Here is a 24,646-nt window from a genome sequence, read left to right as displayed (position 1 = left end):
CTCATTAAGCCACAGGAAGACTGACTGTGAGTGCAACCTTGCAAGTGAGAGGAAGGGAAGGACAGCCTCCCAGAGGAATTTCTAATGAGAGACATGCTCCATATGAGCTCTTTTCTCCAGAGATTTACCTATGGCCACTGTCAGGTTACACAGCTCGTTGGGCTGTTCTCCATGTGAGACTGGAGACTTTCATGAAACTTCCTGGGCACTTGGTACCCTGAGCTCTGCAGGGTGAGGCCAAACCTGGCTCGGTGCAGGGGGAAGTTTTGCACTGCTCAGTGTTGAACCTGGCTGGGTTGGGAGCTGGTGGGAAGGAAAAGAATCTGGGTCCCAGCCGGACTTTTCCCATAGGAGGATTTAGCTTCAGTGGAGACAGGTGATGCAAGTGGGGCAGGGCTGCAGGTCTCCACAGGAGAATGCTGGATGGGTGCAGTGTATGGAAAAATTATTCCTGGAGGACGAATCTTTGGTTTGATCTGCAGGGGAACTGCTGTGCAAGCAGCGTCACCTGTGTGCACAGTTGTTAGGAGGGACATAGTGCTGACTTTAAAATCAAGTATGGGATGGTGTGCTTTACCTGCTGGTAAGAAAAGCAGGGAAGGAGGTGCTTCTGGGAAACAGTGCTCCCAGTGCCCAGCAGACTGGGGAAAAAGTGCCATGTTCCTTCCCAGGGTTGTGCCTGTTGTAGGGAAAGGTGCCTGCTTGCTTTCAAAGCCCCTCTGAACCATCTGTCCCCTGTGCAGGTAAAAAGCCTCACCTCACTGCTCAGACCAAGAATAAACAAGCCCCTGGGGAAAAAATCAACAAGAAGGATGCCAGAGGCAAGAACCCTCCGGCACAAAAGAAGGTGCCAGCCAGCAAACCCAACATAAAGGACACCAAGGTAAACATGATCTGCCCTGTTTGATGCCTGGGACCTTTGCATTGTCTTTGAGATGAGCAGGGGCTGCTTACAGTGGAGGCTCTGTGCCAGCCACGGCCTGGTAGGTGGGTCCATAGTGCCACGACTTGGGCTGGGAATGTGCTCTGGCAGACAGCTCCACTGCTTCTCAGTGGTTTGCTGGCAAAGTGCAGTCCTGGCTAGTGTGGCTGCAGGCAGTGAACAAAGTGCTGGGAGGCTGCACTGGGGGCTTGCAACCTTGGGTGTCTGCTGGCCAAGGGATGGGCCCTCCAGGACCATCCCCTGGAGCCCCCAGCCTGCACTGCAGGGCTGTTCTAGTTTGCACTAGGGAGGAACCCCAGCTCCAAGCCCAGCAGTGGGAGTTGTTCAGGGCTTTCCACCGTGGTTTCTTTTCCTTACAATGGTCCACATTGCAGTTCACAGTTTCCACTGCTCCTGCGCCGCAGCAGCTGAACATTACCAGCAGTGGTGGGGAAGAGCTGAACTTCTTGAGCTGTGTGCTGCCCAAGGACCTGCTGGTGGACATCCTCAGTGAGAGGCTGAAGGTGTGTGGGGTGGGGGAAAAGGAGACATTCCTGCTCCAGAGAGATAGCACTGGGGTACAACTCGGAGAGGAGGAGGAGGAGGAGGAGGATGCTGGACTGTGTGCAGGGAGCCCTGGGGGAAGCTGCAGCTGCCCTTATTGGCAGAGCCCACGGACAGGTCCAAGCTGCTCTTAGCTACTGCACTTGGAACAAGGATGGCTGGTGACATCTGGGTTTGCAGTGCAGCTGCGAGCCCCCTGTGTGCAATGGCTGACTTACTCTTCCCTTTATTCACAGGGTAAAGACTGCTACAAGGGAGTGGTCTTTGATGGCTTGGAGACCCTCTTTGCAAGCAGCCTGGAATCTTCTTTGCTCTGTGTACTCAGAGCTGTCAAGAATTGTCATCATATTTACATGGTGAACCTGCATCAGGATTATGCTTCTTGGAAAGCCAAGGAGGAAGCTGAAAGAAAGAGGAAGAAAGCTCAAACAGAGAAGGAAGGTGAGATATCTCCTCTCAAATTATCTCTCTGAAGCCCTCAACCATATCTCTGTGTATCTGGATTTGCAGCAGAGCTTGTAAGAAATGTTTTTATTAATCTTTTTACCTTCTGCCTCAGTGTAACCAGCACTCCTGTTAATCTTTTTACCTTCTGCCTCGGTGTAACCAGCACTCATCTCAGAGCTGCAGGAGATCTGAGGTTTAAAGACTCGCCTTAATCTGTAACATTAAATCTTGGGCACAAGTGCCAGCTGCTGTAGCTCAGTGACAAACGACTGTCCTCAGCCTTGGTGCACTTAAGCCAGGCAAAGCCCAAGAACCACACTGCCCGGCCATAGTTTGGGGGATTGTCTGAATTTTGGAGCAGGGATATGAGCTCCCCAATATCTCCTGGTATGATAGGCTGGGTCAGGAAAGGCTGTGAATCCTTGCAGCTGACACAGAGCATCCAGCTCTGCTTGCAGTCACTCATGGTTTCTCCTCTGGTTTAAAGAACTGCAGCAGAAAAAAGCTATTCAGAGGAACAGAGAACATGTCTTGCAAATGGATGAGGACGAGTATGACACCCTCCCTGAGGAGAAGAAAGCAGAAGTGGATAAAATAATACTGGAAACGAAGACTATACAGATGGAGGGGTGAGTAAGCCGTCCATGGGTTACTGCTCAGGGTCCCTAGAGGGTTTCCAAGGACTCTGAGCTCAGAGGTATTTGATAGCAAAGGCCAGAAGCAACACAAGGATGGCCACTCTCTTAGCTCCCTGGCTCCCAAGAGAGGAAGCACCTTCTTCTGTTGAGCTAGAACATCATCTTCTCTATTTTAGTGGTGAGCCCTCCTGGCTTAGATGCTGCCTGCAGGGAGCTGGGCTCTGGGCTTGCCTTGGCACTGCCTGTAGAAGTCTCTTCAAGTCCATGATGTTGATTTATGCCTTCTTTATCATCTCCCTTCTTCACCAAAACAGTGGGATTGTGCTATGGGCAGGTGTGGGGCACAGGGTCCTGGTCCTGCCACAGATGAAGTCCTTGCAATGCTGAGCTGCCAAGGTTCTCCTTATGGTGGGACACCACCCATAAAAGCTCCCGTCCTTTAGGCTCCCCTTCCGCTGCAGCAGTAGGCAAGCTCTGCTCCAGCAAGGCAGCGCAGCTCAGGACTCACAGGAAAATTGTGGAGCTGGGAGTGGAGGCTGCTTGAAGCAAGCCTGTGTATCAGGGCTCCTTTCAGCCCAGGCTGAAGTTGGTTTCATGGCGAGGTGACAGACAAAGCTGCTTCAAATTGTTTGCATGGCAGATAGCACTGGTTTGCTTGGTCACAGCTGATTCCAGCAGGAAACCTGGCTGACAGGAGCCTGTCTTGCAGGAGAGGATTCCTGCAGCCTTTGCTTTCTGACTGATAGGATTATTCACATGAAGGGGCAGGCTGTGCCCAGGGAGAAGGGGGCTGAATGAGCGGAGGATGAATTGTAGGAGGGATAAGCAGATGTTAGCAATCTGTGTTCTGCTTTAAACTGGGAAATCAAGAGACAAAGAGCGTTTTCAGGCATCAGCACAGAGAGCTGGTGGATCAGCCTTTGGCATTGGGCTGGAGGTGTCTGGGTGTGCCTTAAGAGGGAGGTTGCAGTCGAGACTTTACGATGGCAAGGCGTAGGTTTGGCTGGTCCTGGAGGTCCTCTTCCACCATGGCACTCTCTTGGGATGTTCCCAACCTCTGTGGGTTGAGGAAAATCCACAGAAATGGTCTCATGATTCTGCCTGGCCTCGAGGTCAAGGAATGAATTGCAGGGCCAGCCAGGACTAGTGAGCCCAAGTTTCTGGTGGTGACTCTCCGCAATGTTTTCTATTTTGTTTGCTGAAGGGAGCTGAAGGAGGTGGCTCAAAAGCTTGAGAAGGAGGCAAAAGACTTAGGGGAGGAAGAGAGGCAGAAGGAGGAAGAGAAGCAGAAGGAAAATATACGTATCTCCGTGGGGAAGCAGCCTGAAAAACCACAGAAGGAAGCCAAACCCCCAGAGAAGAAGGAAACCAAAGGCCCAGAGAAGAAGGAAACAAAAATCCTAGAGAAGAAAACCAAATATCCAGAGAAGGAAACAAAAATCCCAGAGAAAAAAGAAACCAAAACCTCAGAGAGGAAGGAAACCAAAATCCCAGAGAGGAAGGAAACCAAAATCCCAGAGAAGAAAGAAACCAAAGCCCAAGAGAGGAAGGAAACCAAAGCCCCAGAAGAGAAGGAAACAAAAATCTCAGAGAAAAAGGAAACCACAGCCTCAGAGAAGGGGGACTCCAAAGCCCCAGAGAAGAGGGACTCCAAAGCCCCACAGAAAAGGGGAACCAAAACCTCTGGGAAGGAGGAAACCAAAGCCCCAGAGAAGGGGGAAGCCAAAATCCTAGGGGACCCAGCTGAGATGGAGAACTTGATCCTGAGGTTTCAGATCTACGAGTCGTCACAGCAGAACATCGCAGAGGTTTTCTCCTCCTGGGACAGAGTTCAGGGTACTATGCAGTTACCTATGATCCAAAAGGGAAACAAGTCCCAGCCTTCAGGTGAAAACAAAGGTCTAAAGAAAACCAGTAAGCCTCAGGAGAAGGTGAAGAAGCCTGAACGTGAACGTGTAGGCCAAAGGAGTCTTCAGTCATCTCAGCTGGGGATGCAAAGTGAAGCTACAGAAGGGGCAGTCAGTGACAAGCATGTTGGGGTGCCATGCCTGGACATCCAGGTCTCAGATCCTAAGGCCATGATCAGGGAGATCCTGAGGGATGGGAAGCTGCCAACAGAAGACCAGGTAAAACCCTGCAAGGCTGAGATCTTGAGCTTGCCGTGGTGGTGGGCCCTGGAGCATTGTGTCCCCCAGGTGATAATGGCACAGAGCCTTGTCCAGGCCCCTGATGATGTTCCACAATGGCTCTGTACCATCTGTGTGGATGGGGAGGTTATCACCATCCCTCAGATGGGCAGGAAGTATGAGTGCTTTGTGTACAAGTGTCCCATCTGTTCAGAGTTTCCCAGCCCGGAAATCATTATAAACAGTCCCAGGACAGGGCAGCTCATAGTCATTGTTTTCTTCCGCTGAGTCACTTGGGAGAGGTTTCTCTCCTGGTCCCACTTGTAGCTCTTGATTCTGCTCTGGAGCTTGCTCACCCCACTGGGCATAACAAAGCACTTATACTTCATATAAGTCAAAAAACCCATTGCCAAAAGCCCAGTGCCTTTGAAGAAGGATGGAGGAGACAGAAGTATAAGCAGGATTTTCTCTTCTGATTTAGATGCTGCAACATCTGGGACTGCGTCCCGACGGCCCTCCCCTTGCCCCTGCTGCTGTGCTCTCCATGGTCAAGTACCCAGAGGAGCGGCTGGGCCGGGCAGAGCGTGTGGAGCCCTTCACCATTGTGGCACCTCGAGGTGCTGCTGTGGAAGACAATCTGGTGGGTGCTCCAGTGGTGCCAGGGCAGGGACCAGGCTGGATGGGGGCATGGGGGACAGGTTGGATGGAAAGAGCATTGTGGAGAGGTAGTGAATATGTGATGGGGCCTCGTGTCTGCAGGTCTCCTTTCTGTCAGGGATGGGACAAAAGAGACAGCTCTGTGGAGACAGAGCAGTTCTGTAAGACAAGAGGTAAAAAATCACTTAAAACCATCAACTTGCTTTGAGGAGAGTCCTGAGTTTGAAGGAGTGTCCTAGGCAAAACACCAATAAGGAAGACCAAGTCCATGGGCAGGTGGACTGACTTATTTATTCTCTCTTCTGTTGGTGAACAAACACTCATTTTGCTTTCCAGGATGGGGATGTCTCAGGGCTCACCTCTCCCTCCCTTTTCTCTCTCCCCTTAGGCCAAGGCCCCAAATGTGAAGGGCAGTTCTGCTGAGGGCCAACCAAAGACAGGTACAGCAGCTAGCAGAGACAGCTCTCTAAAGGAGAAGCAGAGAAGTCCCCAGGATTCCTCTGCAACAAGGTCCAAAAGTATGCTGGAAAGTGCCTCAAACCCCACAGAATTCCTCAGGTGAGGCGCACAGGAGGAAGTGATGCCTCTGCTTCTTTGGTCCTCTGGCCAAACAAGGCCCATCATCCCCAGCTCCACAGTGACCCTGTGCCAGTGCCTCCACGGGATGGCGAGTGCACCCTCCTTGTTTCGTTTGCTCCTCAGCAATGTCTGAAGGCTCCTCTTTAATTGCCAGGCTGAAACGGTACCGGTGGCTAGTGCCTGCCCACGGTGAGGTGAAACTGAGGGTCCACTTCTCCACCAAAAAGCCAGGGAAATTTGAGCAGACACTGAGGTTTGAGCTCGTGCAGACAAAGCACGCGTACGAGCTGCCCTGCTGTGGCACCGGCCTGTACCCCAGCATCAGCCAGGACCCACGGTAAGGCTGGCCCCCGGCAGCCCCCACAGCACAGCTGCCCCTGAACTCACAGCCAGGGCTGACCCCTGGGGCTTCTGCCTGGGCAGATCGTGCTGCCTGAGGTCACCCAGCACCTCCTCCTGTGCTGGAGCTGGCAAGGCAGATGGTGCCTCAGCCACCAGGAAGGGTTTTGGCTTTCTGACTACATTTCCTACTTGGAGCATCTCATAGCTCCTCCTTCCCCACTTTCTCTGCCCAGGCTGGTGTTTCCACAGTGGAGGGAGACCATGGAGGCAGATGACATCATCTTCAAGGAATATGTTGAGAGCACAAAGCAATTCCATTTTGGACCGCTGCTGTGTGGGAAATCAAGAGACTGGTATGTGCTCCCTGCTGGGCTTTGCACTTTTGTGGACACACCTAGGGAGAACAGGCTGTCCTGGTGGCACAATCCAGGGCAGTCCCCAGCAGAGTCCTGGGAGACACATGGGTTTTGAAGGACCACAGATGTGTGAACTTGAGCAGATAAGAGGCAAATGAGCCTTGGAGGAGCTGCTCTGCCTGCCCAGTGGGTGTCTTGGTGGCCGCCTTGGTGGCCAGAGCCACAAGCTGCTGCCAGTCCAAAAGTGATTTGGGGGCAACTTCTGTCCCCCTCCACATCTCAGCTTCACCCCTTAGAAAATGAACTTTATGGTGATTTTTGAAATGCTTTGAGCTCTGCAAGTAGCCTGATCAAGCAATTATTCTGTAGATGGTTTTGTAAACCTTTTATTAATCTGGAATTATTAATAAGATTTTATGGTTGACCTGCCAATGGGTATCAGGAGGAACGTACAGCAGGAATTACATTTTCCTGTAAAAACGTTGCATCCTCACTGCTGGATAAAGTTTGCCTAAACACACTGTCATTGAAGCTATTGTGTATTTCTACTTTTACTGTCACTCTTTTTTTTCCAGTAATATTTCAGGTCTTGTCTCCATAGGAACTCTGGAGGGCTAAGTCTATTTTGACAGCCCAAGGAAATGAAATCAAAATAGTTTAAAATAGCAGACAATCATTAGCCAGATTGATGGATGGTCTGGGATTTGTGTTTGCTTCTTTTACCCTTTCACTCCAAAGTCATTTCCACACCTGAGAGAAGGGTCATTTGTTATATTTTTGCATTTCTCTTGAAAATTGATGCTTTATATTTCTTTCTCAGACTTTGAGCTAACCCATGAAATTCAAACCAGTTTCATGACTTTGATGAAAAAGATTAGCTAAACTCTTTTTCCAAAAGCCTTTCTTTATACCCTGCAGGGAAGGCACACCAAGAAAGAAGGGGAAAGAACCCATGTGCCTGGTGCACTGTTATTTTTCTGGGCACCTTTGAATTTGCATTGTATCAAAAACTCTCAAAGTGGCCTGAGCATCATCAGGCTTCTGGGCTGGAGGCACCAAGTCTGGGGGAAGGCATCAGAGTAAGGCCAGGCTGAGCACACGGCCATGCCCCTGACTGGGATCCATTTCCCTCACTTGTTTGTTAGAGTAGGGTCTTCCAGCACTGCTTCCTCAGGTGCACACGGTGCTCTCCTCTGTGTGTGACAAGGGCAGCAGTCTGCTCTGCAGCCTTTTCCCCTTTTGTGGACAGGTACAAGTGCCAGAACTGTCCCAGCAACTCGGAGAAAATAACCATCCTCAACAACTCCCCCATGAACATAGAGGTCCAGTTCTCCTTTGAGAATGCTGGGAAAGCAGCGACGTTCCACTTGGACTCTCACAGGATGGCGCTGAAACCAAAGGAGAAGCAGGTAGGAGAAGGGCAGGCAGAGCAGGCACCGTAGAAGTGCCCAGGGGCTGCTCCTCCTGCTCACACACAGAGCTCTTTCAATTTCTTCTTGTGGGGCCGTGTCCAGGAGCTGACCATTTGGGCATACCCCACTTCCCCTGGCTTCCTGCAAGACAAACTCATCTGCAGCATTGGGAAGAACCCGGAGCCAGTGGTCTTCAGCCTGTGCTGCCATGGGGTGCACGTGAAGCTGGAGGTCAGCCCCCTGGAGCTGTCTTTTGACAAGCTGCTTCTGCACAGGTCAGTCATCCCACAAGCACTCCAAAACCTGTGACAAAGAGAAAACATTTGACCCTGGTTTCCAGGGCATGGATGGAGCTGCTCCAAGTTGCATTCAGTGGCCAGGCTGGTGTCACCATCCGGCAGCTGACACCAAGTGCCTTCCTGTCTCTGCAGGACTGACAACAGGACCTTGGTCCTGAGAAACAACACCCTGCTGCCCGTGGCCTGGCAGCTCAGTGGGCTGGATGACCTTGCTGAGGACTTCTCCTTGTCACGAGATAACGGCACCATTGATCCCTGCTCAGAGTTTGAAGTGACAGTGCATTTCAAGGCCGGGCAGCCTGGCAGCATTGAGAAGAGCCTCCAATTAGAGGTGAGAGGGGCTGTGCCCTGCCTGGCAGAGCGGGGCACAGTGAGCAGCTGTGTGCTGCTAGGGACAGAGCCAGGAAGAGCTGCACCTGACAGACACAAGGGTGCTGTGACCCCAGCTTCTGCCTCTGCACAGCGTTTGCCAGAATGTGCAGTGCGTCCACATCCCCCCAGATAACCAGACACTGCATCCTGAGCCTGTACCACAACCACCTTGTCCCTGTGAGTGGTTGAAGGTTGCTGTGTGGTTGTACAGACTGCAGCGTGATCTCTACATTCCTCCTGGACGTTCTCTGAAGCTCTTGCATAGTGCAACAAACTCTCCCCCTGGGATTTTGTTCCCCGTGGATTAGGGGCTGCATTTCAGAGAGGGTGCTAGGTGATTGGAGAAGGTTGTCAATGCCACCTGCTCTGAGACACCTCACACTTCTTGTGGTTGTTCTTACATCTCTGTGCCTCTCAAGGATGCTTTAGCAGCAACATTCCCTGCTGTGGGAGTGCAGAGTTGGGCTGACAGGGTTTTTTACTGCAGCAGAATCCCACTGGGGCAGCCCATGAGATAAACAGCAAAGCTTGGGAGTCCTCCAATGCTTGTGAAGCCAGGGAGGCCGTAGGGGAAGCAGCCAGCAGAGACAAGGATTGTCAGGCTGTCTACCAAAAGAATAATTAATGAACAGTGTCTGTTTCTTGCTGCCTTAGGTTTCAGATACAGAAAACATCCTGGGGATTGTTCAGACTGAAAACATCAAAATCTCTGCAGAAGTCTATGACATTCCTCTGAGCATCGACATCCCTGAAGGTCAGTGGATGCCTCCCAAACAAAGCAGTCCAGGTGCACTGCATTACCTTGGGAGGTGGGCAACCAAAGCACGATGGGATGGGATGGGATGGGATGGGATGGGATGGGATGGGATGGGATGGGATGGGATGGGATGGACACATAAAGCACGTACCCTGCAAGGTGCATGGAATAAAGCATTGTCAGCGCACTGACAGCCTTAACTCTCTCCCCTCTGAACTCTGAAGTGTGCAGCTTCATGTGCAGATTGGATTTTGGGGCTTTGAAAGAACAGTGATGTAAACAGGCAGTTGCAACTCCCACAGGCTCAGCACAGCATATAAAGCAATTGGATTTGTGTTTGGAAGCGAGGAAATGGCAGACAAGCTCCTTAGGTACTAAGCCTGCAGATATTTTGAGTGGGAAGAGAAAGGGTAGACAAGTAGCTGGAAAACACTTCCAAGAATGGAAACTTGCTGAAAAGGGTTTTGTGCCAAGACCTCCATGTAGTTTGGGACCTGGTATATTCTGCAACCATGTTTGACTTTGCTCTGTGGGTTTTCTGCAGGTCCAGATGGAAGCTTGGAATTTGGAACCATTAATGTCCTGGATAATGTGAAGAAAGTCCTGAGTCTGAAGAGCAAAGGGGTATACAACATTGAGTACAGGTGAGTCCAGCTGCCTGGTAGTGAGCATTTCCTCAGGCTCCCAAGCCTGTGTTGTCCCTCTGTCAATGGCTAGAACTGTTTCCATGCTGGCTGCCTCATGGTAAATAAAAAACTTGGGCTCTCTGATCTCAATTATTCTACCAGAGAATCCAGCCACAAACCAGCAGTTCTTCACAGCTCAGCTGGAGCCCAAAGGAGAGCCCCAGAAATGTCAGCCACTGAAATGCTGAGATTCATTGCCTTTCTTTGATGGTCACCTCCTTTCTCTTTCTGAGACTCTGTAAAGAGTGAATGAAAAATTTTATCTTAAGGTTTCTTGCAGTAACCTCATGACTGACTGCACTCTGTCAAGATCCAGGATTCCCTGAGCAGAGCTGGACTCTCCCTTTCCTTTTTTTCTGGTCCAATGCAAAGTCCTGGCTGTGCTGGTGGCACCTATATTTTTAACTGCAGAGATCTCCATTCCTTCCCTTTCTCCCCAGTTTCATGCTGAAGGATGCAGGTCCCAGGATGCAAGACTTGGCATCCCACTTCACTGTTGAGCCTCAGTCAGGCATGCTGACTGCCTCCCAGTCTGGTGTGAATATTGAGATGCTCTTCCACCCCACAAGTGAAATTGTCCTCAAGAACAAGCCCATCCTGTACTGCCAGGTGAGCTGCCTGGGCCAGGCTGTGTTATCACACGGTGTTCTGGGAGCATAAACAGGATAGGTGTCTAATGGAAGGAGTGCCTTACTGGAGAATCCTCTCTGCTACATACACAAACAAAGCCTTTCAAAACCATTTGGGAGGCTTCCTAAGTGGAGCTGAGCATCTGACTCTGGAGGAGGTGCTTAAACAGGGAGGGTAAATGGATGGAGGTGGAGGCTGGGACTGGGGTAGAGGCTGGCCTCTTTGCTTTGGTTACCTCCCTTCCCGTGGACACAGGTGATAGATGGCAGCTCAAGGGAAGGAGGCCAGGCTGTCGCCAACATCCCATTGAAGGTGTCAGCAAGAGCCGAGTACAGCAAGTACAGCGTTGAGCCTGCCTCACCCACCGACTTCGGTACCATGATCAAGGGCACCAGGAAGAGCCGGACTCTTGTGCTGAAGAACAAAGGCATGGTCAACTTCAAATTCCACATCCGCCAAGCAGACGAGGCTGCATCTGCATTGGAAAGCAAAAGGTATGAGAAGCCCTGCACCACCCTTCCTGTGAGGAGGCACCACCCCACAGCTGGTATGTGGCAGGCAGCCACAGCTATCATCCATTTGCATCCCTGGCTAGGGGAGAGGGAACAAAAAAATGTCTCAGTATCCCCATGTGTAGTACAAAGCTGGTGATAAAGCTGCTCTGTCCAGCAATGGGTGCTACAGGCTGCTCTCTGGGAGCCATCAGGAGCAAGAAGGCTTTCCTCTGTGAGAAGGAAGGCCAGCTTTGGCCTCAGAGAAAGGCAGGGGAGCTCAGCATGACAGATATCTTTGCTTTCTCCCCTCAGTTCAAAGCAAGGGGAATCTGCTCCATCAGCTACAGAGCTCTCAACAGGAAGGAAATCAAGCTCCTCAACACAGGTGAATGACTCCTGCTCCCCAGTAGTGCTGCTGCAAGGGATGTGAGAAGATGCTGCTGTGCCCAGGCCTGGGGGCTCATCGCCACAGGATGGAACGTGGTCTGCAGGATGGAGTCCAGTATCTGCTCAGTCCCACTGAACGTTCTGTACTCTGGCTCTGACCTGGAGTTGTAGGGTCAACAGAGGGGGGAGCAGGTCCTGTGTTTGGTAGCTGCGAGCCAGCATAGGTCTGTGAACACCACAGAAGCAAAAACATCCCCCACTGAACTCCCAGTCCACAGAGCTCAGACAACATTGCTTTTTCTTCTTCCCAGTCTCTACCTCTCTCCCATCATTTCTCACAGATATTTCTGCTCTCCTATGTTACCTCTGGAGATTGAAGGATCACAGCTACCACCTTCATTCTTTACACTCGGACTCCTTTCTCTCTGCCACTTGGGACAGGCTTGCAGCTCCTCTTGGCTTGTTGCTCTCAGCCTGGAGCTGCCTTTGGGCCATGCAGTCATCCTTCCCTGCCCTGGGACTGGGTGCTTGGGCCCAGCTGGAAGCCAAGGCAGGACATATTCCTTGCTGGGGTGCTGAAGGCACAGCTATTAGCCATCAGCCTCTCCTGGAACTTTCTCTGCAGGATCGCCTCATTCTTGGCATGTTCAAGGTGTCCCCCTGCTCTGGCTCTGTCCATCCGTGGGGCCAGCAGGTGATCAGAGTGGAATGCTTCGCCAGGCAAGAGGGGATATATGAGGAGCAGCTCTACATTGACATCACAGGAAGAGACCCCAAGGACAATCCCCTCGGCATTCCCTTTACCCTGATGGCCGAGTCCTACTTCCCAGGTACCTACTGCCCACAGTCACACCTGCTGCTGATCAGCACCTAAACTTGCTGCTTGGATAGAGAGGCACGCTAGCCCTGGTGTCCCACCTTAAAATCCTCAGAGGTTCCAGCCCTCTTCAAGTCCACCAGTGGACTCATCCCTTCCAGGCTGAGAGGGATGCATGGAAGGATAAAAGGAAAGCAATGCTCTCTAAGACTGAGGTTGACTGAGCTCCATCCTCACAGCCAGCTCCCCCACCCAAGGCTGGGTTTAGCAGTCACCCAGGCAGAAAGGGCTTATCAAGGCTTCTGAGAGGCCAGCAGGGTCATCAGGGAGGCTTCTCCATGCTCACCCCTCTGGTCTGTCCACAGCACTTGTTAAAGATGTCAAGTTAATCTTCAAGGAGTACCCGATCTGCAGCAGCACCAACTTCTGCCACGAGCTGCAGTCATTGAAAGGCGCGGGCCTGTTCATCAGAGATGAGAACAAATTTGTCTTCCACAAGGTTGTGGTTGGGCAAGAGGCTGAAGCTCATTTCAATATTTACAATGCAAGCCGTCTGCCATGTGATGTGGCCCTCTCCATCAAACCCCTGCCTGGAGAGGTAAGAACGGAGGCCAAGGTGGTGGTTGTCCTCTAAAGGCCGTGTGAGAGCCTGTTTTGTTCTCCAGATGCATTGCTTCCTGTGGCCCAGACTAGGCTAGCTCAGTGCAGCTCAAACTGCAGGAGAGAGCAGCAGAGCCAGGGAACAGTTGTGTGGAATTCTGCATGTCTGGGGCAAGGTTTTGGCTCACACCTCTGGGTCTTCAGTGGGAGAAGTGAATCCTTCTAAACCTCTCTTGGAAGCACACTCGGAGACGGGCTGTTATGAACTGACATGTCAGGGCTCAAAGCAGAGCATTTTCTCAGTTACGAATTCACATGCCAGGGCTCAAAGCAGACCATTTTCTCAGGCTCCCTGGCTTTTCCTTCTCTTTGAATGCCAGTTCTAGGTTATTTGCAGGATCTTCCATGCAGTGCCCACCTCCCATATAGGCTGGGGCAGCTGCCAGGACTCAAAACACACAATGCTTTAGCACAAGGTCAGCATGCCCTGGGAGGGAGGGAGCCTGTCCAGGGAAGCAGGAAGGAAGACACTGTCTGGGGCTGTTCTCAGTAATGCATTTATGAATAAAACTGTGTCATGATGAAAGGTATTTTCTCCTAACACTGCTCTCTGGGTTCCCCCAAGGAAAAAAACCCTATCGAAAGCATTTTCAAGGTGGATCCAGTCAAGATGTCCATTGCCGCCTCATCCTATGCTCTTGTGAAGGTGACCTTCACCCCACCAGATGAACAGGACTACGACTGCATTATCAAGGCTTCCCTTGTCATCCCAAAATGGTAACTAACCCTGTGAAATACTGGGGGAGGCCTCACTGACAGCTGCCTCTCCCCTGGGAAGGCACAGACCTCTTGTTAGCTCTAATGCTTTCGGTAGCCTTAGGCAGAGTTCTTGGCATCAGATGATCTAGGAGTAACTCTTAGAGCAGAAAAATGAGGCTGATGATTTATTCTCTGTGAGAAACCATGAAGACAGGGAAATACTCCGTAGCGAATTGGAAGCTACTGAGATGTGCTGCAGCTGAGCTCTGGCCGTTTCCAAGTACAAAGGCTTAGATGAAGCAGTTTCTGTGCCAGCAGGTCAGCAGGCACATTTTGCTCTTTGTTTCCGTACAATTAAATGATCCTCTGATTCCCTGGCATTCATTAAGTGCCGCCGTGCCAAGCTGCAGCCGCCGGGCTTCCCCTGCCCGGCAGAGGCACGGCCAGCTGCGGGGAACGCTCCCCTGGATCTCCAGGAGAGCCGGGGAGCGGCTGAGGCAGAAGTTTCACTGTCTGCCTTGGGTGGCGGAGAGGTGGCATCCGAGGAGATAACAAGGGAGCCGACTCAAGGCTAGGGAAACAATTTCAGGTTTAATCCAGGCTCCGGGGAACCCAGTGCCACGGAGAATCCAGTAGCCAAAAGCGCCCTCGAGGCTTTTGCAACGTCTTAAATAGCGGGGCGGTAGCAGGGGGAAGGGAACGCCCATTGACCCGTGCGGGATTTGGGGCAGTGGAAGGTGAAAGGATAGACAGACACAAAAACCAATGGGGAAACTGAAGGGAGGGAGCCCGGGCCCTCATCCAATCCCTCGAGGCCCAGGGAGCAGATCGGGAGGAAGGCGCTGGGAGCCGAGTGACGGACCAGGGAGCGGGGAGCGGGGAAGTGCCCGAGCGCTGTGAGGGAGATCGGCGCTGAGGGGGCGGCGGGAAAACGCGGGGCGGAGCCGCTGGGAGAAAATGGCGGGTGGAGGGGCGAGCCGCTGCACAACTGTTACAGGAATATAAAAACACACTACAACAATTAAGCTATGCTTTTGCTTGTTGCATGTCTCATCTCACTGCAGCCAGGGGATTTGCCATATCTCATCTGATGCCTCGTTTTTTACCTGCTGCACTGCTTGATTCAATTAAGTGGAATTAGTTTTAACTGTTATTGTGGAAGGCTCTGGCTCTTTGGAGCAGATTCCTCTTGTGAATGGCCCTGAGTGGATTGGGAAGAGGCTGGTGGGGGCTGTGTTGTGCGGTACATGAGCACCAAGCAGGGAAAACACTGTGGGTGGCCCTTGCTGCTTAACTTGCCCGTGAGAAATGGGTTAGTGCCAGCTGAAATTGTTTCTGTGTCTCTCCTGCAGCTCTGTGAGAATTGAACCTCGGATCGTGACCTTCCATATCAGCGGGAAGGGGCTCGAGCCACAGCTGACAGTCGTGTGCCCAAGTGCTCGCAGCAAGAGGGGAAATGCCGTGCTGCGCTTCAAGAGGCTCCAGGTGGGGGATTCAGAGACGCTGCCCCTGGTCGTCCGTAACAATGGCATCGCACCTGTGGAGGTGAGGAGGACCTGCTCGAGGAATGGTCTGGTTTGGGAGCAAGTGCTTGTGGCACAGGGGAAGGGTCCCAAAAAACATGGCACACCTGGGAAGAGGTGTCAGAATTCTTTTTAAGCAAGTGACCGACATCTGTTCTCCAAGAAGAGAGTTCTTGGAAATTTTCTATCCAGTCTTTCTTCTTTTAAGTTGAACACAAGAAAAGTGGTGTTTTCCCCCGTCTCTCAGGTCACCCTCTGTTCTCATGGACATGTGTGATTTCCCACTTCCATTAGATTGTATTTGATCCTAGCTTACTACCTTTTAAGTAAACTTAGTTGTGCTTTAAATACATTCTGCCCATTACTTTCTGTCCTGTTTGGTTCTGTGTCAGTTCTATCCAGATGCTTCTGAACACCCTTTTTTCCTGCTGGTTTGACTTAACTTTTGTGCTAAATGCTGTTTGTAGTGGGAGAGGTGCTGGGCTCTCATGCAGGACCAGCAGCACTGTGGTGTCAGTCTCCCTGTGCCATCCTGTACTCACACCAGTATCATTGTGCTCTGGGTTCCCTTTTCTCAGTTTATGTTATGCCTGGAGGATAAGCATGGAGTGTTCTTCTTGAGAAGCAGGGCCTCCACACTCAGGATATTCCGCACTGGAGATGTGGAAGAGAACTCCGTTGGAAACGGTAAATCCATTAACCATGAAGTGTGATCATGCAAAGAGGGAAAACCTGTGCCCTGCTCTTGGCTTCTCCGAGCAGCAGCCAGATGTTAGGCACAGTTTCTTTTATTGGGCTCTGTCTCCCAAGCTTTTCTTGGGGACTTTTTGCAGGGTCTCCTCCTAGCAAGTTGTAGGAAGTTCTTCTGTTCTTCTAGACATGGTGGGTTGAGTTGTGGGGGGCTGTCACTACCTCAGTGGACCCTCTGAAGTATTTGCTGCATGTGGGACGGTACCAGCCTGAACACACACAGCCCTTGAGCACAGAGACAGCCAGCAGAAGCCAAAAGCACTCTTTGGCTCAGCTTTGCATATGGCTGGAGCTGGCTGGAAGCAAATGGAATGAGGGCTGGGCATCAGCCTGAGGTTAAGCTGCTTAAGTGGTGCTGTGTCTGGAGGTGGCAGTCCTGTGAACAGAGGAAGAGGTTCTGGGGCTACTGGGGGTAGAACCTGTGCTTAGAAGGCAGCTGGTTTCAACCTCTTATTCCTCATCTATCCTGTGGAAATATTTCCTCTGTACAGCTGTATCACTTAATCTGATTTCCATTGCTGTGCAGAGAGCAAGCCCCCAAAGAAGCTTTTCTTCCTTCTGTGTTCTGGGCAATCGACAAAGTTTGATGTCATTTTTAAACCCACTCTGGCTCAACGTCTGGAAGAGAAGATTTGTCTGTTAGTGGGGGACATCTGCATGACCCAAATAGAGCTGGTGGGTGAAGGCCACAGGGATGAATTCACCCTCGGTGGATTAGAGGAAGACATCCAGGAGAGGAATGCTGAGAGCAGTCTGAAGAAAGACATCATTGATGGTAAGAGAGGACAGGCTGCCAAGGTGTAGCAAGGAAGAGGAAAATGTCGGATCATGTGTGTCCTCCCTCTATCCAGGCCTGGGCTGTCACCCACAGGGCTTGGTGGCCTGTGGGCATGGCAGCCATGCGTGCAGAGCAGCGTGTGCTGTGCTGCATGTCGCTGGCTTAGGGACGTGTCAGGGTGTTTCCCTGGAAGTGGTGGGATGGGGAATTGCCTGGGGCACTCCCTCCAGAGGGAGGAAGGCTTGGAGCAAGGAAGCATTGAACATGCAGGTGTCTGCACGTGAGGGGGGCAGGTGGAGCTTCCTGCATGCTGAGATCCCTTGCTCTCCTCCTTTACAGCTGTCAGAGTGAATCACCTCCAGTTTGGGTACTGTCCTGTCAGGAAGCCCTGCCGCAGGACCTTCACCATCACCAACCACACCCGTACAAAGGTCATGCGCTTTGAGTGGGAGACAGACGCCCCATTCCAGTTCTTCCCCAAGGTGAGCGTGGACTGCTCTGCCTTTCCCCATTGCTCAAGCCCTGCCCTGGTGTTCCCAGGAGCTGGCAGGGAGTCCTCACGTACCAGTGATAGCCTGTTCCAGTGCCACGGAGGAGATGCAGCCCCTGGCTTGGCTGGGCCATGGCTGCCAGCCTTGCAGAAAAGGCTTCATGTTATGGGAGGTGGCACCTTCTGTTCATACTTTTGGATATCCAACTTTGTGTACATCCACTCTGAGGTGCAGATTCCTGGCATAGGTGTTCACCACATCAGTCCCTTTTGCTGTCAGTCCTGGCCTACCGTCCGCAGGGGCTGGCCCAGTTCCGGTCCCTTTGCCCCCTGACTGACCTCTCCCAGGCCGCATGGCTTCCCCTCCCGCACCCAGCCCGTGGCTGGGCAGGGGAGGTCTGAGCTCTTCACTGACTGGAACAAAAGAGAGAGTTGCCCTGGAGTTCTCCGCTTTTAACCCCCTGTGTTCTCAGACATGTGTCCAGTGTCTTCAGTGGTCACACCACATGTCAGCATTCAAATCTGACCACTGATTGGTTTGACCCCAACTTCCTGAGAAAACTCACTTCCTTGTCAAACCAGGATACCTTGGCAGGGACCAGGCTTCCAATTTGGTCTTGACTCCCTCTCTGATTCTCCCTAGGTGGGACACCTCCATCCTGGCTGTGCCAAGGGCATCACAGTGATCTTGAAATCAGATGTCCCAGCCACCTTCAGGAGGCACCTTGTGAGCTGCAAGGTGACCAAGATTAACTTTGAGCTGCCACAAAGGAAGGTTCCTGACTGGGATGACCAAATATGCATCGTCACATGGAAGGAAACCACCAAGAAAGACCCGGCAGCCAGCTGGCCTCAAAAAGAAAAGGTTAGAAGCAAAATGGCCAAACAAGCCAACCCAGCTTTTACACAAAGAACCACCATAACACCATCACTGTTGGCTGAGCAGCTCCTGCTTTCTCTGGACATTGGACAGCCGTGAGGTTCACCAGCAGTGCATTCCAGGAGAGAGGTGGAAACACAGTGACTGGATACACTCACACGAGAGGGGGAAGCCTTTTGGCAAGAGACCTTTAGCCACACACAAACTGCATCAGTCTGTGCCACAAGCACGAGTGTTGCAGCCTGTGTTGAATGGGGAACGTTTTCTTAGTTTATCCCATTTTATGGTGTTAGAAATCTCTTCACCTCATTTCGTGTCTTTCTGCAAACAAGGAGTTAAGTCTGCTGCACTCTGCCTCTTCTTTCAAAGCGGAGAGAAATCCACTTCTCCTGCATATGAACCCCAAGTTTTGTCTGCCTGGATACCAGAGAATTTGGTTGTCTCTGTATTGTGTGGGATATCTCATCATGGAGTAGCTCAGGCACCAATGACAGTATGGAGGAGTCCAGAGAAGGATCATCTCCAGAGCTTCTTGCTTTTATTGTCATTATTTCCAAACACACTTATCTTGGGTGATGGTTCTTTCTGAGTTTCTGGACCATTTTAAGGCCTCTATACCATCCTCTTTTCTATCAGAACATGTGAGGGTGGAGACTTTCCTAGTGAGATCTTTCACATCCCAAAATGCACATCCTCAGCTCCCAGCAACGTAGCTGTTGCTCCACACAAGACATCTGGAAAGCACTTTCTCCTAAGACAAGAAGAAAAAGGTGCTTTCTAGAACTCTTCAGTCTTGGGGTTCTCCATCCACAGAACTCCAGCAGGGGAACTGAAACCAAATTTTGAGACCTGCTGGATTTCAAGGGGACCAGGAAAAGAGTCAGTGCCTCTACAAGGTTGAAGTACAGGACTAGAGCACAGCTATAGTCTCCATCGATATATTAACAGCTGTGCTAGTGACTGCTTTGATCCGTGGGTGGAAACAACTACTGTAGCAGAGCAGTCTCAATGTTGTCATCTTTCCAGGGAAGTAAAAGTGAGTGGTCCTTTCTAGTCCCTCCGTGAGGCTGATCTTGGAGGCCAGAAGATTCCTTTCTCAGCCTGACTTTCTGGGCTCTGCTCAGTGATTCCTCCCTTCTCTGTTTGCAGGTGATCGAGATAGCCCCGGAGCCAGCTCACACTGTGGTGGAGGAGAGCAGCCAGGAGTTGGAGGTGTACCTCAGTGCCGTTGTTGCCTACACCCAGTTCAAGCTGAACACGACCGTGGTTCAGTTCAAGGATACCTTGCCCTTCCAGACAAGGACCACCACGTGAGTGCTGGAGGCCAGGCAGGGCCCTGCGAGCAGGAGCTGCCTTTGCCCAGGGCTGGCCCAGTGCCGTGTTCCCAGAACTCTGCCCCAGCCAAAACCAGCACAGGCCCATTTATGTGCACACAAAGCCAAGCAGCTGGTGGTGGTCAAGAGAAGGTTCAGTGCTGCCATACCTTTCTGCTGAGAACAACCATGGATTTGCTTTCACAGCATGTCTGCATCTGCTCAAGAATAAGTTTGCAGTCAAACCAAGACCTAAAGGCCAGAGTAAGCCCCTTAGCTTCAGTGTCCTGGGCATCATGTTGGCCCTTTCCTCTTAAACTTCCAGACTCTGAAATACTTTTTTGGGCCACTCACGACAGCAGTCTAAGCATGGCAGAGTTACCTGGCGAAGAAGATGCTCCTCGGCAGAAAGCAGTACCATCAGACAGTGTTACTGTACTATTTGCTTTATATTTATTGGACATTTTTTGTTACTCCTCCTTCTCGCTTTTCAGTTTCAGGCTATGCAACACGGGGAAGGTAGCCCTGGAATACTCCTGGGAGAAAGCTGCAGATAGTGAAGCGGTGAAGAAGCCATTTGCAACTGGTCAGATGAGTAAGGGCATTTCACTTGGTAGCTGAGGGCCTGGGAGAAGACTGTCACTTCACAACATAAATTGCTTTTTCATCCTTGTCCACATGTCCACTTTCATCAGCAGCTTCCCAGCTGCAGCTGGAGAGTTTTCTCCTTGTCCCCATCTGCCTTTCAGCCCCTTCTGTTCTTGCTCTGCCACTTCTGCTCTGCAAAGGAGCTGAGCCAGGCTCTGGGGAGAGCCATGTGCTGGGTCAGGACTGGGAAGGGGGATGTCATGTCATCTCTTTGAGAAGTCTGAGACTGTGAAAAGCAATGGTGTAACAAATGAGCTGCCCTGCAGCCACTGTCTGTGTGCAGTTCCCCACTCCAGGGCAAATGCAAAGTCACTGTCTAAAACCAACTCTCCTGCTTTGGCACAGGAGTGTGTGCTGCAGGCAGAGACTCTGCTCCCAGACACTCTTATTTCCTGCCAGAAGTACTTGGTCAGGGATGCTCCAAGTGCATCCCAGCTCTCTTCCAGCTACCTGCACAGGAGGCAGAGTTGCTGGGAACACAGGATTTTGTCATTGAAAGGTGTTCTCTTCCTCTATGCAGGTCAGTTCGTCTCTGCTACTTTAAAGCGTTACAGAAAGCTGCTGGATCGTTTTAGGTGGCAGCAGGAGCATCCTTTCCAAATTCACCCTTCTGAGGCCCAGCAGCTGCAGCAGCCTGCCAAGCAGGAGCAGGATTTCAAGCAGGAGCTGCAGCAGCCCGAGGAGCAGGACTGTTCCAAGAGGCTACTCTACTCAAAGCGTGTTGGTTCTGCCCTGGAAATCTTCACAGATTTCACTCATGGCCTGCCATTGTTCTCCATCAACCCCTGCCATGGCATCCTTGCTCCTGGCCAGAAGCAGACCTTTCATGTGCAGTTCTCTCCAAAGTTCACGGGGATGTTTCAGACCACCGTGCTGTGCAGGTGGGAAACGTCGACACACTTGCCATCTCATGCTTCTGATGGGTACCACTGGGCGATCACAGGATGGGACAGGGTGGAAGGGACCACAGTAGGTCATCTGGTCCTACTTCCCTGCTCAAGCAGGTTCATCCCAAAGCACATGGCACAGGGTTTTGTCCAGAGGGCTCTGGAATAATTCCAGTGAGGGACACACCCCACCCTCTCTGGCAGCATGGCACCTGCACAGGAAAGAAGTTCTTCCTCAGGTTCAGGTGGAATTTCCTGTTCCTGTCCTCCATGCAGCGAGTACAGCTGTTAAATCTGCTGCTCACTGCTTGCACAGAGAGAGGATGCAACACTATGTGCTCTGCAAGGAGACAGAAAAGCAGCTGGCCTGGAATGTTTGTCTGGTTAATACCAGTCCCTCTCTTCCTAGGATTCCTAACCTGAATCCGGCTCAGAAGATGGGGCAGGTGATTGTGAAAGGCAGAGCCCAGGAGCAGAATAGTCTTGGTGAAACTTTAGAGGAGACAGAGGAAGACCAGGGACTCAAGAAGGAGGTGCTCTGGAAACCAATACCCAAAGAACACCATTTGTGTCAGCTGGTGCATCCGCCTGGAGCCGGCACCATCGTGCCTCCTGCTGCTGATGGTCTCCCACCTGGAAACCTCTGCAGCTACCCTTCCAAGCTCCAGTGAACACCTCCAGCTTATCTTTTAACTACCTACTTATAACTTTAATTACCTACTGAATAATTTTCAATTAATTGTTAATAAACAATTGTTAATAAATTGTTAATTGTCAGCTTGTTTGATGGATATATGGGCTGAGTCCAATAAGATGGAGTTTATCAAGTCCAAGTGTAGTAGATAGGGACAGGCGAACGGAAGATTTCGGGATGTGACGGAAAGAAAGACCCCCATCCCCCTCTCACCCTGCAACATGTTATCCATTACCCCAATGAATGTAACCACACCTAACCCAGTAGTCTTCCACTCCTAACTAACCCTAGAGACCCTGCCAACCCCCCCTGACGTAGCAGAGTCCCCCAAGACTATTTAAACCCATGAGATAAGATAATAAACGCTTTCGACCGTCCACCACATTGGTGCCTGCATGTGTCGTTAGACCGAGTGGCCCAGGGGAGACTGGGCTGCCGTGCTGTTCCTTACAACCAGGTCGACGTTGTCTTCCATGAAGGCAACATAACTGGTGCTGAAGCCCGGGAATAATTCGCTCGGGTAGCGGGTGTCACCTGGACAAGAGCAGCAGCCAGACCAGTGAGACCGTGTTCTCGGCGAGGGAGACGTCCCAGGACCCGCGGTCGTCATGGATGCCATCGCCAGGGTCGTAAGTGAGGTTCATAAGCAATGGGGCATTGAGTGTAAGCTCAAAGACTTTTATCTTGCTATAGCAAGGCTGCTTGAGCTTGGGGCAATTGAACGCCCTGTGGATGTTTTGCATCCGGAGATATGGGAAAAATGCACAGCTGTGCTGGCCGAGGACACAAAATCCTCAGGCAGTGGCAGAAGCCTTAAGGCATGGGGCAAAGTAGAGAAAGCCCTGCGCAGAGCAATAGAAGAGCAGGAGACATGGAGCGCAGCGCGTACGTGTTTATTATACACCCAAGCTAGGCGTAGGAGCGGCAACGCAAACCGGCCCTGAGGGTGATCCGCCCGGGAGCGGGGATCCGGGGGGGCCCGGCGCGTCGCCCCCCACCCCGGCCCGGGGCCCGGGACCCCCCGCGGAAACCTCCCAAATATCCGCGGCTTCCCCATCCGCCCCACCACTGCCGGTCAGTGACCCGCTGCCGGAGGTGCAGCAGCGCGCAGAGTTCTTTTGGCGGGGACTGGCAGGGGAAGCCAGAGGCGCGGAGGCCGCGGCTCGGGAGGAGATCCTACCCACGCCGCCCCCGTATCCCTTTGAAAATGGCGCCGGCAGCCAAGGGGAGGGGCGGGGCGCGGGCAGTCTCGGCGCGAAGAGCCCAGAGGTGCGGAGTTTTGCTAATGCGCGTGCGCGGGAGAAAGAGGAGGAGAGCGGCAGAGGGCTCGGAGCCGATCGGCAGCCGCGCCTGACGCCACTACCGTGTAAGGGAGAAACCCCCCCCTGCAGGAGGCAGGGCGAGCCCGGGGGGCGGCAGCGGCGCCACCCCCAGGGGGAGGAGCGGGGTCGGAGCCGCACAAAACGGCACCGAGCCCCGGAAGTGCGCTGGCATTTGACTTCCGACTCTGAGTCCAGCAGCAGCTCCGGCAGCTCGGAAGAGCTGTTGGGAGCCGGCTGGGACTCTGAGACGAAGAGAATAGAGCCAACGCAATTTAAAACAAAACCAAGTAAAGCTTTAAGCTGCACCGAAAAGCAGCCACAATACAAACCAGCCCAGTTTACCGACTGGGGAGAAATAAAAATAGCCTGTGCTGAATGGTCCCCAGCGGCTGCCGTACAAGCCTTCCCGGTGAGGATCACCGGCCCGGAAGGGAACCAGCAGAGGGTATATGCCCCGGTAAACCCAAAAGATGTACAGTCAATTGTCAAAGCCATTGCAGAAAAAGGAATCAATTCGGCCATGGTCTCCACATTAATCGATGGCCTTTTTAGTAATGACAACCTGCTTCCCTTTGATATCGAGCGAATAGGTCGCATGATACTTGATGGTGCCAGAATGATTGTGTTTAGACAGGAATGGGAGGATAATTGTACAAAGCTATTAGCCCAAGCATCTGGCGCGAGGCAGCCACTACGTGGATCGACGTTATCCAGGCTTATGGGAAAGCATGATGATATGATCACGCCTCAGCAACAAGCCATGCAGATGCGGGCTGAGGAGGTCAGGGCGACCACTCGGGCTGCTAGGGAGGCTATTCGTGCAGCCTCCCGGGTCGTGGCCAAGCCGTCGCCGTGGTCCACCATGAGGCAGGCAGAGAGCGAAAGCTTCACGCAGTTCGTAGATCGCCTGCAGGCAGCGATAGACTCCTCTACCCTGCCGGCAGAGGCAAAGGGCCCCGTGGTAGCTGACTGCTTGCACCAGCAGTGCAACTCTGTCACCAAGGATATCTTACGTTCCCTGCCAGCCGGAGCCAGCCTGGCTGACATGATCAGACATGTAGTAAGGGAAGAGCACCTGACACCCATTCAGGCAGCCGTCCACACCCTGACCAGTGCCATGGCATGTTTCAAGTGTGGTGAGGCAGGTCACATCGCGGTGAGCTGTCCCCAGCCGGCACGGCAGCCCGCCGCGGCACCTCCACCCCAAGCACGCCCGAGAGGAGCCTGTTGGAGCTGCGGGAGGAAGGGGCACCTCGCTAAGGAATGCAGGTCCCAGCCCCAGGGAACCGGGAGAGGGAGGGGGTGTGCGGGCTGCACTCAGCCTCCTCCCGCCGCGAATGCAAGGCGGCCCATCTATGCCAACCCCCAGTGGGGCGGGGCGCCCTTATACCCCATACCCCCACAAAGACACAGCCAGCTTGGTACCCTCACCAGCGAATTTCGCAACACAGCCTGCAGTACCTTCGTACCCACTACCACCACAAGCAGCGCCCGTGCCGCAGGGTCAGCAGGGGACG

The 24,646-nt window shown here is 52.3% G+C and overlaps 3 protein-coding genes across 3 annotated transcripts in view; all 3 read left to right on the top strand.

Moving 5' to 3' along the window:
* LOC146766352 (axonemal central pair apparatus protein HYDIN-like) overlaps nucleotides 1-13,385 on the top strand; it is a 78,223-nt gene extending 64,838 nt beyond the window's left edge. Inside the window, 16 exon segments of the mRNA XM_085589338.1 lie at nucleotides 744-883; nucleotides 3,015-3,034; nucleotides 3,776-3,945; nucleotides 4,090-4,697; nucleotides 5,179-5,337; nucleotides 5,743-5,794; nucleotides 6,057-6,270; nucleotides 6,332-6,628; nucleotides 7,881-8,040; nucleotides 8,146-8,314; nucleotides 8,317-8,395; nucleotides 8,475-8,673; nucleotides 9,369-9,468; nucleotides 10,016-10,115; nucleotides 10,598-10,766; nucleotides 11,043-13,385. Coding sequence (XP_085445464.1) covers nucleotides 744-883; nucleotides 3,015-3,034; nucleotides 3,776-3,945; nucleotides 4,090-4,697; nucleotides 5,179-5,337; nucleotides 5,743-5,794; nucleotides 6,057-6,270; nucleotides 6,332-6,628; nucleotides 7,881-8,040; nucleotides 8,146-8,314; nucleotides 8,317-8,395; nucleotides 8,475-8,673; nucleotides 9,369-9,468; nucleotides 10,016-10,115; nucleotides 10,598-10,766; nucleotides 11,043-11,438 — 3,032 coding nt within the window. The 3' untranslated portion in view covers nucleotides 11,439-13,385.
* Nucleotides 133-2,988, top strand: LOC146766353 (axonemal central pair apparatus protein HYDIN-like). Its single transcript, XM_085589380.1, has 3 exons — nucleotides 133-1,446; nucleotides 1,723-1,927; nucleotides 2,421-2,988. The coding sequence occupies exons 1-3, from the start codon at nucleotides 1,162-1,164 to the stop codon at nucleotides 2,564-2,566; spliced, it is 636 nt and encodes a 211-aa protein (XP_085445506.1). The 5' UTR covers nucleotides 133-1,161; the 3' UTR covers nucleotides 2,567-2,988.
* Nucleotides 13,386-14,344: 959 nt separating the features above from the next.
* On the top strand, nucleotides 14,345-22,189 carry LOC146766351 (uncharacterized). The gene is made up of 7 exons (XM_085589337.1): nucleotides 14,345-16,054; nucleotides 16,644-16,892; nucleotides 17,235-17,377; nucleotides 19,415-19,575; nucleotides 20,073-20,196; nucleotides 20,392-21,107; nucleotides 21,523-22,189. The coding sequence occupies exons 1-7, from the start codon at nucleotides 15,856-15,858 to the stop codon at nucleotides 21,782-21,784; spliced, it is 1,854 nt and encodes a 617-aa protein (XP_085445463.1). The 5' UTR covers nucleotides 14,345-15,855; the 3' UTR covers nucleotides 21,785-22,189.
* Nucleotides 22,190-24,646: the final 2,457 nt, after the last annotated feature.

This window comes from Lonchura striata, chromosome 11 (genome assembly GCF_050655825.1).
Source record: "Lonchura striata isolate lonStrDom1 chromosome 11, ASM5065582v1, whole genome shotgun sequence".
Lineage (NCBI taxonomy): Eukaryota > Metazoa > Chordata > Aves > Passeriformes > Estrildidae > Lonchura > Lonchura striata.
Note: the sequence above shows the minus strand (reverse complement) of the source record. Positions and strands in the feature narration are given on the sequence as shown.